This window comes from Salmo salar, chromosome ssa11 (assembly GCF_905237065.1).
Source record: "Salmo salar chromosome ssa11, Ssal_v3.1, whole genome shotgun sequence".
Lineage (NCBI taxonomy): Eukaryota > Metazoa > Chordata > Actinopteri > Salmoniformes > Salmonidae > Salmo > Salmo salar.
In genome coordinates, this window is record NC_059452.1 from 94916893 (window position 1) to 94933815 (window position 16923).

The window sequence follows — 16923 nt, forward strand, 5'->3', positions numbered from 1 at the left end:
CAGACATAGGTCTTGTTTTTTTAATCAAATTTATTTTTGTCTAGGTTGTTTCTCAACAACCTAACCAAGAGAGACTTACAGTACTGTGGACCCTTTGACAATGCCTTGCCTTTGACCATGTCACAGTGGTGGCTTCAAGTGCCCTGGACACAAGGGACGAAAAGCTTATCATATGATTCATATTATTTGGAAGGAGTTCTATAAAAAGAACATTGTCAAGACAAACAGCAATTGAAATGTGTCAACAAAAGTTTAATAAGACTTTGGGATTTGATTGACACAGTTGATGGTGAAGCGTGTATAGTCACTTAGCTTTTTTTATACTCTGGCCTTGTTTCAAACTGACTTCAAGCTCCTACCACTAGGTCCTTTCAACACCAGATTGTTTACACTGTTCCTGTCCTTCCTGATATTGGAAGTGGGAAATAACTGCATAATGACAGGGGCTTAACGTAGTTTGAAACTGTGCCTCGGGGGTGAATGTCTCTCGTCTCCCAATCACAGCCATAACCACATGTGCATTCCACCCTTAACTGATTTAGGCATTTGACAGTGAAAGATCCTTTCTTATGGCAGGGCCACACAGACCAGGCATGTTTCAGTCAGAAGCAGGCATGGGCAGGGCAGTAGCATGTCTGGGTCTTAGCAGTGCTTTGACTGTGTATCTGCACTGTTCACTCAGCACCAGCAGGAGGCATCCCTCTTGTTGAGCTCTAGCAGGTGGGCCTCCACCTCCTCGGCGTCGTCTGAAAACCGTTCTGTGAAGGAGCGGATCAGTCCGGCTGCACTACCCTCGTATTCCACCAGCTCCACACTTTCACCTGCATCACACAATACATCAAGTCTTAGAACAACAATGGCGTATGTGCCAGTAGAATGGTTTAGGCCGGGTGATAAAAAAGTCTTACTATCAAGAAGGTTGACCACTTAGTAGGAAGTTATATGAAGGGCCATTTAAAATGTAGACGTGTCTTGGCATTAGGACAGGGGGAAAAAGACTGACCTTTGACCCTTGTGTTGGCCTGAACAAACATCTTGCGAGCCTCTTTGCGCAGGAGAACAGTCTCCCGCAGGTGCAGGAAGTTGTGAGAACCAGTGTCTGACACAGCTGAGTAGCCCTCATACAGAGCTCTGCCTCCCTCCACATCAGCTGTGGATTTAATGACCTTCAGGGACATGGATTATAATGGGTCAAATAGGAGACTTGATTAGATTTTTAAATTGAATATTGATGGCTGGTAATTTAGCCCTGTAATCCCAGCCATGACCAAGACATTTTCTATGCTTCTACAGCTGTACCTGTAGTTTGCATAGGAACCTCTCGATGGCAGCTTTGCCCACAGTGTGGACCTTGCTGCGGTCCAGTGTTATGAGGGCGTCTGGGCGCCCATCCTTTCCGATGCTCTCCTTCAGGGTCACCAGCCCCTCGCCAGCCTCCAGGAGCACCCGTAGGATCACAAAGCGAGCCTGCATGTGGGCCTGAGACAGAGACAACAGGAGGTTCAGTCAAACAGACACAAGGGGTCACATATAGCCTCATACTACCAGACTGATTACCACTGCAGCGAACCATTCATGTAAGCACACGAGATCATGCTGGCTCGTGGGGCTAGCGCTCAGTCAGTGGGAAAGCAATTCAAAAGAGCTTTAGGGAAAGAAAGACAGCATGATAGGCTGTAGTATACAAAGGACTGAACTTCAGCTGACCTGTCTCCAGCTCTTGCTCTCGGGGGTAAAGAACTCCAGGCCCAGCAGGCCAGCTCGCACCATGTTGAGCCAGTTGATGTACACCACCTCCTCTGCATCCTCGTCCTCATGGCCAAAGATACTGCAAACCCACAGGGACATCATCCTCGTTAGAGCATCCTGACCCACATAAGATCACTGTTTATATATTCATGTAGCTTCAGTGAGTAACAGAGTATGTGTGTGTGTGTGTGTGTGTGTGCGTAGAGGTACCTCAGCACGTGTTTGTTGAGGCAGAGGTAAAGCCCCACACACTCGGCCCTGCACTCTTCATAGGAGCAAGAAATTGTGGAAAATTTGCTGTCCCATGTTTCATTGCCTTTGTACCAGGTGGTGATCTGAAGCACATAAACCATACTTTAGAAAATACTTAAACCAGAAATGTCAAGACTTAAATCAAGATCATAGATACACTAGATATACAAAAGTATGTGGACACTCCTTCAAATGAGTGGATTCGGCTATTTGCTGGCAGGTGTATAAAATCGAGCACACAGCCATGCAATCTCCATAGACAAACATTGGCAGTAGAATGGCCTTACGGAAGAACTCAGTGACTTTCAACGTGGCACCGTGATAGGATGCCACATTTCCAACAAGTAAGTTTGTTAAATTTCTGCCCTGCTAGAGCTGCCCGGTCAACCGTAAGTGATGTTATTGTGAAGTGGAAACGTCTGCGAGCAACAACGGCTCAGCCACGAAGTGGTTTGCGACACAAGCTCACATAACGGAACCGCCGAGTGCTGAAGCGCATAAAAGCGTCGGTCCTCAGTTGCAACACTCAGTACTGAGTCCAAACCGCCCCTGGAAGAAGCATGGGGAGCTTCACCCAAACGTTGGGTGGAATGGTGTAAAGCTCGCCACCATTAGACTCTGGAGCAGTAGAAACGCGTTATCTGGAGTGATGAATCACGCTTCACCATCTGGCAATCCGATGAAGGCATCTGGGTTTGGCGGAGGCCAGGAAAATGCTACCTGCCCCAATGCATAGTGCCAACTGTAAAGTTTGGTGGAGGAGGGATAATGGTCTGGGGCTGTTTTTCATGGTTTGGGCTAGACCCCTTAGTTCCAGTGAAGGGAAATCTTAATGCTACAGCATTCAATGATATTCTAGACGATTCTATGCTTCCAACTTTGTGGCAACAGTTGAGGGAAGGCCCTTTCCTGTTTCAGCAAGACAATGCCCCTGTGCATAAAGCGAGGTCCATACAGAAATGGTTAGTCACGATCGATGTGGAAGAACTTGACTGGCCTTCACAAAGCCCTGACCTCAACACCATCGAAAACCTTCGGGATGAATTGGAACGCCGACTGCGAGCCAGGCCTAATCGCCCAAGGTGCCCGACCTCACTAATGCTCTTGTGGCTGAATGGAAGCAAGTCCCTGTAGCAATGTTCCAACATCTAGTGGAAACCTTCCCAAAAGAGTGGAGGCTGTTGTAGTAGGGGGGGGCGCAACTCCATATTAATGCACATGATACTGGAATGAGATGTTTGACGAGCAGGTGTCCACATTTTTCTGGTCATGTACTTTACCCCGACAATAAATTATGCTCTCTCAGAATCAGTCCAAAGCAAAGAATTAAGAAAACTTATGATACAAACAACTGCTGTATAGACTCACCTGTTCTCCAGTCTCAGGATTGCGAACATTATCCTGCTCGAAGTTGAAAGTCCCCTTCTCATCCTGTACACGTGACAGCACATAATGATACACTTAATCATTCACAATGGCTGTAACTGAAAACCAGACATTTAGATATTAAAGGAGCAATCTGCAGTTCAATCAACAGCAAAGCGGTCACCTGGCCACTTATGGTAAACAGCCTGGGGGGGTTGAGCTGGAGAAATGAAAACACTCAAATGCATAGACTAGGCTATGGATGCAAAGACTGACCATGCATGACATTGTCGCTCACCTGGACAAAGAGCTTCCCACTGCCATGGCCCAGCAGCTCATGGAGGCCAACCTGCACCTCGAAAGAGGGTCCCTTCCACTTAATGTACATATCCTGAAAGACAGAGAGCGACCATAGGAAGGAACTAAAAAAGATCCGACTGAGACATAAATTGTATCTTTGATAGGGCCCTGTGTTTTGTGCAATAATGCCACATGACCTGGATTTTAACATTTATTTAATGCTTTTCGATAAATTTATCCCGCTTTTTTTCATGTCAGATAGTCCAGAACCATTCTACGACAATTGCTTTCAGTTTCGGTCTAAATCTAATTTCTGGATAAGGCAAAAAAATGCAGGATAAAACCTTGCTATGACACATGATTGCCCAAATCACAGGGCCCTACACATGGTACTGAGGAGATCATAGTGAGCTTGTTGTTTACCCAGCCTTCCTCATCCAGGAAGGTGAGCTTGTCATTACCTTGTCTTCCTCATCCAGGAAGGTGAGCTTGTCCTTCTGGGTAGCGTAGGCCACAGCCAGCACATTGCCCAGGGAGACATTCTTAAAGCCCTCCGACTGTCTGATGTCATCATCTGGACACAGATCAGACACACAGAGTTAACGTCTAGCTGAAGTCATTAAGAGATCCTTCCAAGACCATAAGAAACTGTGGATCAGTCCTGTCAATATTAAAGAGATAAAGAGTCCGTTGGAAGTGGCACTCACAGTTGGGAATGTTAATGCCAGCTGGGATGCCACTGCCAGCGAACGTCAGTACGTCGAGGGAGGTGAAGTCTGGCAGGAGGAAACGGTCCTTCTCAAAGTCTTTTGGCCATGGCAGCTCTGGCAGCAGCACCTCGGCTGAGCTCACCAGCTTAGCAAAGCGTTCACTCATGGCCTTGTTCACCACAGCCACAAAGCCTGAGGGAAGCAAAGACAAACCCCATTTAGATCACCAAGGAGTCTTCCAAAACATGTTGTGATAATAGGGGTGATATTGATAACACATGCTTTGCCTCTTCATTTGTACCTTCAAACTCTCCCCTGGAACCAAAGGGATCCCTGTAACTCTCGATAAAGCCAATATAACTAGGAGAGAAATGGGAAAAGGAAGAACAGAAAATGAAGGGATTGCAACTTCTATTTCATCCTGAGTGGAAGGCCAAACGTGGAGGGCAGTGCTCTCTCACCTCTCAACGATGGGTCCCTTGTCTTTGATCCAGAAACGAGAGCCCTCCTTGTGCGCCTCTATGGACCCAAAGGTGAAACTATGTGCATATTCCTCCAGCATTCGCTTCTGGTTCTCATTGGCAGCATGGTCCTGTCATCAAGGAGAAGATGTTGACATGAGACCTAAGATGCACTAGTAGTTATGAAACACTTTTTAATTGATGAAGGGACAAAAAACAGTGCATTCGGAAAGTATTCAGACCCTTTGACTTTGTCCACATTTTGTTACATTACAACCTTATTCTAAAATATATATATTTTTTATTGATTCTTTTCATCAATCTACACACAATACCCATAATAACAAAGCGAGAATAGGTTTTTAGAAAATTTTGCAAATGTATTAAAAATAAAAACAGAATTACCTTATTTACATAAGTATTCAGACCCCTTGTTATGAGACTTCGAAATTGATCTCAGGTGCATCCTGTTTCCATTGATCATCCTTGAGATGCTTCTACAAATTGATTGGAGTCCACCTGTGGTAAATGTTATTGATTGGACATGATTTGGAAAGGCACACACCCGTCTATATAAAAAGGTCCCACAGTTGACAGTGCATGTCAGAGCAAAAACCAAGCCATGAGCTTGAAGGAATTGTCCGTAGAGCTCTGAGACAGGACTGTGTCGAGGCACAGATCTGAGGAAGGGTAACAAAAAAATGTCTGCAGCATTGAAGGTCCCCAAGAACAGCGGTCTCCATCATTCTTAAAATGGAAGAAATTTGGAACCACCAAGACTTTTCCTAGAGCTGGCCACCCGTCCAAACTGAGCAGTCGAGGGAGAAGGGCCTTGGTCAGGGAGGTGACCAAGAACCCGATGGTCACTTTGACAGAGCTATAGAGTTCATCTGTAGAGATGGGAGAACATTCCAGAAGGACAACCATCTCTGCAGCACTCCATTAATCAGGGCTTTATGGTAGAGTGGCCAGACAGAAACCACTCCTCAGTAAAAGGCACATGACAGCCCGCTTGGAGTTTGCCAAAAGGCACCTAAAGGACTCTCAGACCATGAGAAACAAGAATCTCTGGTCTGATGAAACCAAGATTGAACTCTTTGGCCTGAATGCCAAGCATCACGTCTGGAGGAAACCTGGCACCATCCCTACGGTGAAGCATGGTGGTTGCAGCATCATGCTGTGGGGATGTTTTTCAGGGACTGGGAGGCTAGTCAGGATCGAGGGACAGATGAACAGAGCAAAGTACAGAGAGATCCTTGATGAAAATCTGTTCCAGATCGCTCAGGACCTCAGACTGGGATGAAGGTTCACCTTCCACTAGGACAACGACACTAAGCACACAGCAAAGACAACGCAGGAGTGGCTTCGGGACAAGTCTCAATGTCCTTGAGTGGCCCAGCCAGAGCCTGGAGAGACCTAAAAATAGCTGTGCAGCGACACTCCACATCCAACCTGACAGAGCTTGAGAGGATCTGCAGAGAAGAATGGGAGAAACTCCCCAAATACAGGTGTGCCAAGCTTGTAGCGTCATATCCAAGAAGACTCGAGGCTGTAATCGCTGCTAAAGGTGCTTCAACAAAGTACTGAGTAAAGGGTCTGAATGCTTATATACATTTATTTGTATTTTTTTGCAAGAATGTCTAAAAACCTGTTTTTGCTTTGTCATTATGGGGTAGTATGTAGATTGAGGGGGGGAAAAACAATATGATCCATTTTAGAATAAGGCTGTAACGTAACAAAATGTGGAAAAAGTCAATGGGTCTGAATACTTTCCGAATGAACTGTACATTTGAATTAGAATATTGTCTTTGAACTCACCTTTGCTTTCTCCAGATTTTCACTCACTTTCTTCATAAGGTAAGCATAGTCTCCCCTGGACACCGTGAAGACACAGTCCTCAAAGTCATATCTGCCACACCTGGTCTCCCCCTCCCCCTCCACTGCACAGTCTACAGCAATGACAGATACAGGGGATTTAATAAAGACAATGCATTACTGACATTAACAGAAAAATAACCAGTGTTTCCTCAATTAGCATAGCTTTTTAAAAAGGACATGGCACTCTCACCCTTCTGCACAGCTGACGCCAGGCGCACCTCATAGCTGGCCTTCCCTTCTGATTTGTTCTTGAACAGTCGTGTGTTGTAGGCACTCAGGTTCTGTAAGGGAGACACTTATATAAATGTACATTTTAGTCATTTAGCAGACGCTCTCATCCAGAGTGACTTACAGGAGCATTCAGGGTGAAGTGCCTTGGTCAAGGGCCCATCTACAGATTATTCAGCTAGTCGGATTGGGGATTCGAACCAGAGACCTTTCTGTTACTAGCCCAACGTTCTAAACCGCTAGGCTACCTGCCGCCTAAATCCTACAATACTAATAACACAGACATAAGACAAACTTGAATACACACCTTTGAATCCAGGAATTTCTGGGCCAACTCTGCATCCTCCAAGCAACAGTTCCCTGAGAAGTATGTGGTGACTCCCTGAGAACAAGAAATAAAGCAACATCATTATCAACACCTAGGCTACAGTATATAGGATTTATTCAGACAACTAAGGCTGGCAATAAGGGAACCCGTCACCACATAAGGTGAGGTGAGATGAGAGCTTGGCATCATGGAGTCTCTCACCTTGTCCCCCAAGCCCAGCTGTTTCTGTTGGTCCTCCAGGGAGAAGAGGAGGGTGGAGCAGCTGTCCCACAGGGCCTCCATCTCACTGGGGCTGTCCTGGAATGCCTGGCTCTGCCACACAAGGGCCTTCAGCTTCTCCTATACCGCAATGAGTGGTTATTAAAGGCCACCGCCGTGATTATGTCAAGGTTTTTTTTATAATACATTCAGTTATAAAAGTGAGGATGATCTACCTGGGGGAGGTTGGGAATGAACTTGGTGTCTCCAAATGACTTGTAGTTTCCCATGTTGGCATAGAGACCAGCAGCATAAACAAGAAAGGCCTGTAAATACAGAAGAAAAATAGCTATTATTATCTAGTCAGGCCGAGTTACAGAAGACATGTTTATTACAACAGGCTGAGTGGCTGGGAGTCTGAGCAGGTGGAGTGTATGTGTGACATATTCAACACACGGTGTACTTTGTACTCTGAAGCCTATATTCTGATAGAACTCTAAGCCTCTACCATCACTTTGTGTGTGTGTGTGTGTATACACAAATTCGAATTCTATGGTGTATACATTGTTTGACTCAGTTTTTCTCTCAAGGCTCTGTAGGCAGGTGCATTACTTGACCTGGTACTCTTCAGGACTAAGTCCAGCTGCAGTGGCCATGCTCTCCAGCTGTGCTGCTGGCTGCTTGCGGAACAGCCTCTGTAAGAGAACGAAGATGGAGGCAGACTCAGGCGAGGTCTGCAGCAGCACAGCCAGTCCTCCGTACCAGGCAGACCGGGAGAGGTAGTGCGCATAGAGCTTTTCTCTAGGGGACAGCAGGCGAAAGGCTTCAGTACAGTCCAGCGCAGAGATCCCAATGTCATTGGGGAGGAAGTACTGAGAGTCCACCATGGTGAACAACAATCTGGACGCTTGCAGCTGCCTCTTCAACACAATACTCACTGTTGAGAATCTGTAGATGTAAACAAAATGCATATTATTATCTCCAAGAAATGTTTCTAGATGTATGGTTACATTTCCACACTAACATTATGTCTCAAGTCATCAGGTGAGTTCTGAGAACCCTTCCTAGCTGTAACTTTAACTAAATACATTGCATGATAAAGCAATCAAAACTAGCTAGACAGCTACATCACGTTTAACAACGAAGGAGCGGATTGGCTGACATTGCCATTCCATGGCTGCTGTGGCTTCTGCTACCTAGCATGAGGACGAAAAGGACAGTTTTACGGAAAGACTAGCAGTTGTTCAATCTTCTCGGTGTAACAGTTGGGAAAATGGGACAATTAGGAGGTACGTTTTCCGAACCATATCTCGCACCGGCTCCGCGGTATCTAAGGCCATGTCTACACTTGACAGTTCATGCAGCTTTTGATTCTAATCATGTGAGTTGTGATCATGAAATTCCGAACACGTCATGCGTCAGCTACATTTAAATGTCCACATTGTGTCCAGATTCCCTTTTCCAATGCCTGTATGCATTCTGCAAATGGTGGAACATGCTAAATCTGATAACACAACTTGATGGCAACTACTTTATCCAGCTAACAGGTTAGCATAACACTAGCCAAACAATATATATATATATTTTCGAAATAATTTCATTTATGAAGCAAACACGTTCCTCACACACTAGGAACGTATTTCATCCAACATTTAATGAAAAGGTGCCTCTTGCTCCCAAAACCACGTTTTATGGAGACTTGTGTGCAGATCGCTGCTGACGTCGCCCACTGTATGTGCTTTCGGTAGCCTGAGTGTGTCCAGACTGAGGAGAAAGCTGGACACAATGTGTCCCTGACCACTACCTGAAGTTGTCAACCAGATCTGAAACATTTTTTTTTTTTTTTTACATTTAACTAGGGAAGTCAGTTAAGAACAAATTCTTATTTACAATGATACATACATACACACACACTCAGTAAAAAAAGAAACGTCCCCTTTTCAGGACCCTGTCTTTCAAAGATAATTCGTAAAAATCCATATAACTTCACAGATCTTCATTGTAAAGGGTTTAAACCCCGTTTCCCATGCTTGTTCAATGAACCATAAACAATTAATGAACATGCACCTGTGGAATGGTCATTAAGACACTAACAGACGGTAGGCAATTAAGGTCACAGTTATGAAAACTTAGGACACTAAAAGAAGCCTTTCTACTGACTCTGAAAAACACCAAAAGAAAGATACCCAGGGTCCCTGCTCATCTGCGTGAACGTGCCTTTGGCATGCTGCAAGGAGGCATGAGGACTGCAGATGTGACCAGGGCAATAAATTGCAATGTCCGTACTGTGAGACACCTAAGACCGCGCTACAGGGAGACAGGACGGACAGCTGATCGTCCTCGCAGTGGCAGACCACGTGTAACAACACCTGCACAGGATCGGTACATCCGAACATCACACCTGTGGGACAGGTAGAGGATGGCAACAACAACTGCCCGAGTTACACCAGGAACGCACAATCCCTCCATCAATGCTCAGACTGTCCGCAATAGGCTCAGTGAGGCTGGACTGAGGACTTGTAGGCCTGTTGTAAGGCAGGTCCTCACCAGATATCAACTGCAACAAACGTCGCCTATGGGTACAAACCCACCGTCGCTGGACCAGACAGGACTGGCAAAAAGTGCTCTTCACTGACGAGTCGCGGTTTTGTCTCACCAGGGGTGATGGTCGGATTCGCGTTTATTGTCGAAGGAATGAGCATTACACCGAGGCCTGTACTCTGGAGCGGGATCGATTTGGAGGTGGAGGGTCCGTCATGTCTGGGGCGGTGTGTCACAGCATCATCGGACTGAGCTTGTTGTCATTGCAGGCAATCTCAATGCTGTGCGTTACAGGGAAGACATCCTCCTCCCTCATGTGGTACCCTTCCTGCAGGCTCATCCTGACATGACCCTCCAGCATGACAATGCCACCAGCCATACTGCTCGTTCTACGCGTGATTTCCTGCAAGACAGGAATGTCAGTGTTCTGCCATGGCCAGCGAAGAGCCCGGATCTCAATCCCATTGAGCACGTCTGGGACATGTTGGATCGGAGGGTGAGGGCTAGGGCCATTCCTCCCAGAAATGTCCGGGAACTTGCAGGTGCCTTGGTGGAAGAGTGGTGTAACATCTCACAGCAAGAACTGGCAAATCTGGTGCAGTCCATGAGGAGGAGATGCACTGCAGTACTTAATGCAGCTGGTGGCCACACCAGATACTGACTGTTACTTTTGACTTTGACCGCCCCTTTGTTCAGGGACACATTATTCCATTTCTGTTAGTCACATGTCTGTGGCACTTGCTCAGTTTATGTCTCAGTTGTTGAATCTTGTTATGTTCATACAAATATTTACACGTTAAATTTGCTGAAAATAAACGCAGTTGACAGTGAGAGGACGTTTCTTTTTTTTGCTGAGTTTATATACACTGAACAAAAATATAAACATGACATTTTTGGTCCCATGTTTCATGAGCTGAAATATCCCAGAAATTGTCTATACAAACAAAAAGCTTATTTCTCTCAAATGTTGTGCACATCCCTGTTAGTGAGCATTTCTCCTTTGCCAAGATAATCCATCCACCTGATAGGTGTGGCATATCAAGAAGCTGATTAAACAGCATGATCATTACACAGGTGCACCTTGTGCTGGGGACAATAAAACACTAAAACAACACAATGCCACAGATGACTCAAGTTCAGGGAGCGTGCAATTGGCATGCTGACCGCAGGAATGTCCACCAGAGCTGTTGCTAGAGAATTGAATGTTCATTTGTCTACCATAAGCCACCTCCAACATCATTTTAGAAAATTTGGCAGTATGTCCAACTGGCCTCACAACCGCAGACCACATGTATGGCGTTGTGTGGGAGAGCGGTTTGCTGATGTCAACGTTTTGAACAGAGTGCCCCATGGTGCCAGTGGGGTTATGGAATGGGCTGGCATAAGCTACGGACAACGAACACAATTGCATTTTATCGATGGCAATTTGAATGCACAGAGATACTGTGACGAGATCCCGAGTCCCATCGTCATGCCATTCATCCGCCGCTATCACCTCATGTTTCAGCATGATAATGCACAGCCCCATGCCGCAAGGATCTGTACACAATTCCTGGAAGCTGAAAATGTCCCAGTTCTTCCATGGCCTCCATACTAACCAGAAGTCACCCTTCCAGCAAGTACTCACAGTCATTGAAGAGGAGTGGGACAACATCCCACAGGCCACAATCAACACCCTGATCAACTCTATGTGAAGGAGATGTGTCACGCTGCATCAGGCAAATGGTGATCACACCAGATACTGACTGGTTTTCTGATACTTTTTAAAAACCTTTTTTTTTAAAGGTATCTGTGATCAACATATCCATATCTGTATTCCCAGTCATGTGAAAACCATAGGTTAGGGCCTAATAAATGTATTTAAATTGACTGATTTCTTTATGAACTGTAACTCAGTAAAATCTTTGAAATTGTTGCATGTTACATTTATAGTTTTTGTTCAGTATATATACTTTTTTTTATTTTGGCCTACAAAAGGTCCACGGGTCACAAAATGTAATCATAATATATCCACAAACTGTTTCGGATGGGGAGCCTGCTGTGGCCTTCAACCTAAATAGAAAGTCTGTCTGACCCTAGTGCAACTGTAATAAAGCGGGTCGGATCTGCTGGCTACTAGCCATTTAGCTAGGTTAGCCAGTGGGAGCGAATGGGTTGGTTCAATAAAATATTAAGATACAAGCTAGCTAGGATAAATTCCAGATTTTGCTATATAGATTGCCGCGAATAGAAAATTTGTAACGCTATGGTTCATTCGAAACCATACTTTTAACTTATATAACGTCATATTAATAGTAGAACATGGTAGCAGCCGGTAGCTAGTTATCCAACTACCTCTATGCACTGGGGTGTAATCATTATGCCGATTCTGTTGCAAACGTTTCGTCTATTAACAAAACGCTTTGTGAATGCAAACGAGAGTTTAGGTCCCTCTCCGTTTCGTTCCATTTTCTGTTTGGTTCTTAAACAGTAAACGGTTTCCGTAATGAATACACCCCTGGCTAACAGCTAACTAGTAAGCCGGCTAGCTAACGTTGAGTGAGTAAATCCTCTGTCGCTTGCTACTGTAAATTTACAATACGCAAGCCTTTAATCAGGTTACAACGAATCATCCAGCAGTGATTATGGTGTATTTATGTTGCCGTTAAATCAAGTTTGTATTAGGCTACACTACCTGATTATTTGTGGACACGTCTGAACGTCAAATTGCAATCTCACTCTGAAATTCACTTCCTATGTTCGTTCAATGCCAAGCCCGCCTGTCACCAAAGTTATGGTGCATTACCGCCACCTACTGTACTGGAGTGTCGGACTAGAGACATGGATAAACTATTTTTTATTTAACTAGGCAAGTCAGTTAAGAACAAATTCTTATTTACAATGACATGCTACCCTGGCCAGACAACACTGGGCCAATTGTGCACAGCCCTATGGGACTCCCGATCATGGCCGGTTGTGATACAGCCCGGGATTGAAGCCAGGTCAGTAGTGACGCCTCTAGCACTGTGATACAGTGTCTTAAATCGCTGATACTGCCCACACTGTAGCAATACATGCTTCACAGTCTCTATTTCCTGACATTAATCACACTTTCCTGTTGGATGCTTTCCTATCACATTTAAAGTCTTATTCAACCAGCTTGTCCCACCTTCTTGTAAAAATAGCCTCCTCTCTTCTGTCCCTTCCTGCCGTCCTCCCCAACTTTCCTCTGTACTTGAAATAAATGCCTGCTCTTAGTATCTCTATTCCACTGCTCCTGCCATCTCTGCACCATCACTGTCCATATCAGGCTTCTTGCCTCTGCATTGCTCATTGAAACTACAACAACATCTCCACTACTAAGTGCTTGTTTAAAAAGTACATCAACTGCCTCGTTCCCGTCTAACCCACATGGGCCGGGACCCATCTGTCTAATACTGCCATGGATTTGTAGCACCTCAAAGCAGGTTGTGTCTGCTATGTGAGCTAAAAGACTGGAGACTCATCAACACTGTACATGAATCAGAGCAAATAACTACTCTGTCTGGCTTGACTTCCTCCACCCACTGCAAGGCCAACAGTATGGCCATCAGCTCCGCCGCATATACAGCCAGATGATCTGTAATACGTTTCCTGACTGCCACCGCACATTCCTGCACTACAAATAATGACCCAGTATGTCCTGTCCTTTGATATTTTGAACCATCTGTGTAATGGCCACAAAATCCTGATACACTGTATCCAGATGTCTCTTAAACCAATCAGATGGATCAACACCCTCCCTATCCTTCTGCAGTCTCTATAACACTTCTAGATCAAATACTGGAGGCGGGAGTAGCCATGGTGGATTTACAGGAGTAGTTACTGTTGGGACTGTATGGAAGGGAGTTTAATCCATCTCCTTTGCTTGGGTATTACCCACCCACCCAAAGCTTGTTTTCTGTCCTTACTTATCATCCCAACATGCCTGTAAAATCACTTTCGCAGGATGAGACACCCCATGTTCCTGTAGGTATACCCAATAATTAATTGCCAGCTGTTGTCTCCTAATCTGCAAAGGCATATCCCCCATCTCCACCTGTAGTGCAGCCACGAGGGACGTTCGAAACGCCCCACTACATATTCTGTCACACCCTGATCTGGTTCACCTGTCCTCGTGATTGTCTCCACCGCCTCCAGGTGTCGCTTATTATCCCCGGTGTATATATCCCTGTGTTTCCTGTCTCTCTGTGCCAGTGTATATGTCTCTGTGTTTCCTGTCTCTCTGTGCCAGTTTGTCTTGTTTTGCCAAGTCAACCAGTGGTTTTCCTTGTTCCTATTTTTCCCAGTCTCTGTTTGTTTCCAGTCCTCCTGGTGTCAACCCTTGCCTGTCCTGACTCCGAACCCACCTGCCTGACCACTCTGCCTGTTCTGACTACCAGCCTGCCTATCCCCTTGTACTGTTTTTGGACTCAGATTTGGTTTCTGACCCCTGCCTGGCCTGACCTCGAAACAACCTATCGTCTGGTACTGTTTGGACTCTGACCTGGTTTATGAACTCTCACCTGTCCCTGACCTACCTTTGCCTACTCCCTTTGTTATAATAGATATCGGCGCTCTACCTCCTGTGTCTGCATTTGAGTCTCGCCTTGTGCACTTATATATTCTGAGTCCTTGCCCCTGTATGACAATGAGGTCTGGGCTGCCAAACCATACGGTATACTGCCATAGTCTATTACAGATCAGATTCCCTGTAGCTCAGTTGGTAGAGCATGGTGTTTGCAACACCAGGGTTGTGGGTTCGATTCCCACGGGGGGCCAGCACAGGAAAAAAAAAAAATGTATGAAATGTATGCATTCACTACTGTAAGTCGCTCTGGATAAGAGCGTCTGCTAAATGACTAAAAATGTAAAAAAAAAAAATAAAATAAAAATCTGATCAATGCAACATACATGGTCCTCAATGAGGAACGTCCAGCCCCACACTCCTTCCCCGTCAGATAGCGCATCACATTTAGCACCTTCTTACACTTTCCCACCACTCTCTCAATGTGTTCTGCCCAGGTCAGTTTAGTGTCAAAGTATACCCCAAGGAACCTGAAGCTCCCCATCCTCTCCAAGTTTCTCCCATATAACCTCAAGCATACCTCATCTCCCACCTTCCTTCTGGAAAAGAACACTGAGTTTTCTCTACAGAGAACCTGAATCCCCACTGCTCTACCTCATCAATTGCTTCCTGTACCTTCCTGACTATGTATGGCACATTTCTTCCCCTCTCCCATAAGGCCCCATCATCTGCAAATAACAACCTCCCAATATCCGTCCGTCCCTGAGAGTAAACATCATTGATCATGATTGAGAACAACAGAGGACTAATCACGCTCCCCTGTGGTGTACCGTTATCCACCAGGTAGCTGCCTGATAAAGACTTCCCCACCCTCACCTGGATAGACCTTCCAACAGGAAATCCTTTATCCAGTTGTACGTTCTTCCTCCTACCCCCATAATTTCAAGCTTGATTAACATATCATATGCCTTCTCCACATCAAAGACAGCTACAACAGTCTCCTTGTTCACCTGAGCCTTCCTGACCTTCCTGACCCCCTTCCTGAACCCACTCTGATGATACTAGCCCCCTGCTCTCCAGGAAGTAAGTTAGCCTCTCTGTAATCATAATGTACGTTCCATAATCTTACATACATGTGATGTTAAAGTTACTGTCCGATAGCTTGTTGGCCTAGTTGGATCCTTCCCTGGCTTCCGGATTGGTACCACTACTGCCTCCTTCCAGCTGTCTGGTAGTTTCTCCTCCTCCCACACTCTGTTGTACACCAATACCTTATCCAGTGCCTCATCACTAAGATGGTCCAGCATAACATAGCACACCTCATCTTTCCCACGTGAAGTTAACCCAGCCTTACCTATTGCCCTTTTCATCTCTGTCATTGTAAATGGTGCATTCAACGCATCATTTACATCCTCTCTCCTATCCAGCACTCCAGGGTGCTCCTCTCTCATTCACCCTCTCCCCCTCTGCCCCTCCTATGACCATTTTTCAGAGCTATGCATTTGGACAAATGCTTTGACCATCATCTCTGCCTTCTCCTTATCTGTTACTGCCACATCCTTCCCACTCGTCAACACTGGATAATCCCACTTCCTTGTGACCCCACTCATCCTCTTAATAATCCCCCATAAGTGTTGCCCTTCCAATGGTGTCACAGAACCTGATGCCAACATGACCTCATTGCCTGACGGATAGTTCTCCTCACCAGGGCCTGGGCCTGCTTATACTGAATCAGATGTTGGAAGTTATGTGTCCTTTTCAGTACTCTAAATGCCCTGTACCTACTCCTCCCCGCTGCCCCACACTCCTCCGTCCACCATGGGACTGCTTTCCTCCTCCTCCTTGAACTCTTAGGTATAGCATCAGTAGTTGCCCCCACTAACGCTGTTCTCACCCAGTTATTCATACTATCCACATCCCCTCTCATATCCACCCATCACCTGCTCACTCAGCTCCTGAAACTCATCCCACTTTGCCCTAACAAACAACCACCTGCCTACTCCATCCACTGACACCTCCTCCTCCCTCTGGCCTACTGTGCATACTATGGGGTAATAATCACTCCCTGCTGTCGACTCCTCCCTTACCTACCACTCAGATTCCTGCCATTGCACTAGATACCAGAGCGAGGTTCAAGGCAGACTCTTTCCCTGTGGCTACATCATTCCTGGTCCCTCGGCTGTCCTTCAGGCTCACCAGAGCTTTCATTTCTATCCGATTTTCCATCACTTTGCCATTTTCATCCATCTGTTGATATGTGACGTTTATTTTATATAATAGAAGTTTCGTAATGCTTAGGTTTTTACGAGTGTACTGATCTAAGTGTGATGCACGTGACATCCTGGCAACTTTGAGAAAAAACATTTTATACCGGAGTTGTCCCTGTTG

At 45.6% G+C, this 16923-nt stretch overlaps 1 protein-coding gene across 1 annotated transcript; it reads right to left on the reverse strand.

The window, feature by feature from the left end:
- Positions 1–15: 15 nt before the first annotated feature.
- dpp3 (dipeptidyl-peptidase 3) lies at positions 16–12716 on the reverse strand. The gene is given in 18 exon segments (NM_001140404.1): positions 16–821; positions 1004–1166; positions 1300–1479; positions 1708–1828; positions 1960–2084; positions 3370–3432; positions 3665–3757; positions 4128–4240; positions 4374–4568; positions 4678–4736; positions 4838–4968; positions 6656–6786; positions 6906–6996; positions 7251–7325; positions 7473–7610; positions 7706–7795; positions 8087–8417; positions 12685–12716. Coding segments are annotated over 17 exon segments (2181 nt in total). The 5' UTR covers positions 8357–8417; positions 12685–12716; the 3' UTR covers positions 16–678.
- Between the last annotated feature and the right edge of the window lie 4207 nt (positions 12717–16923).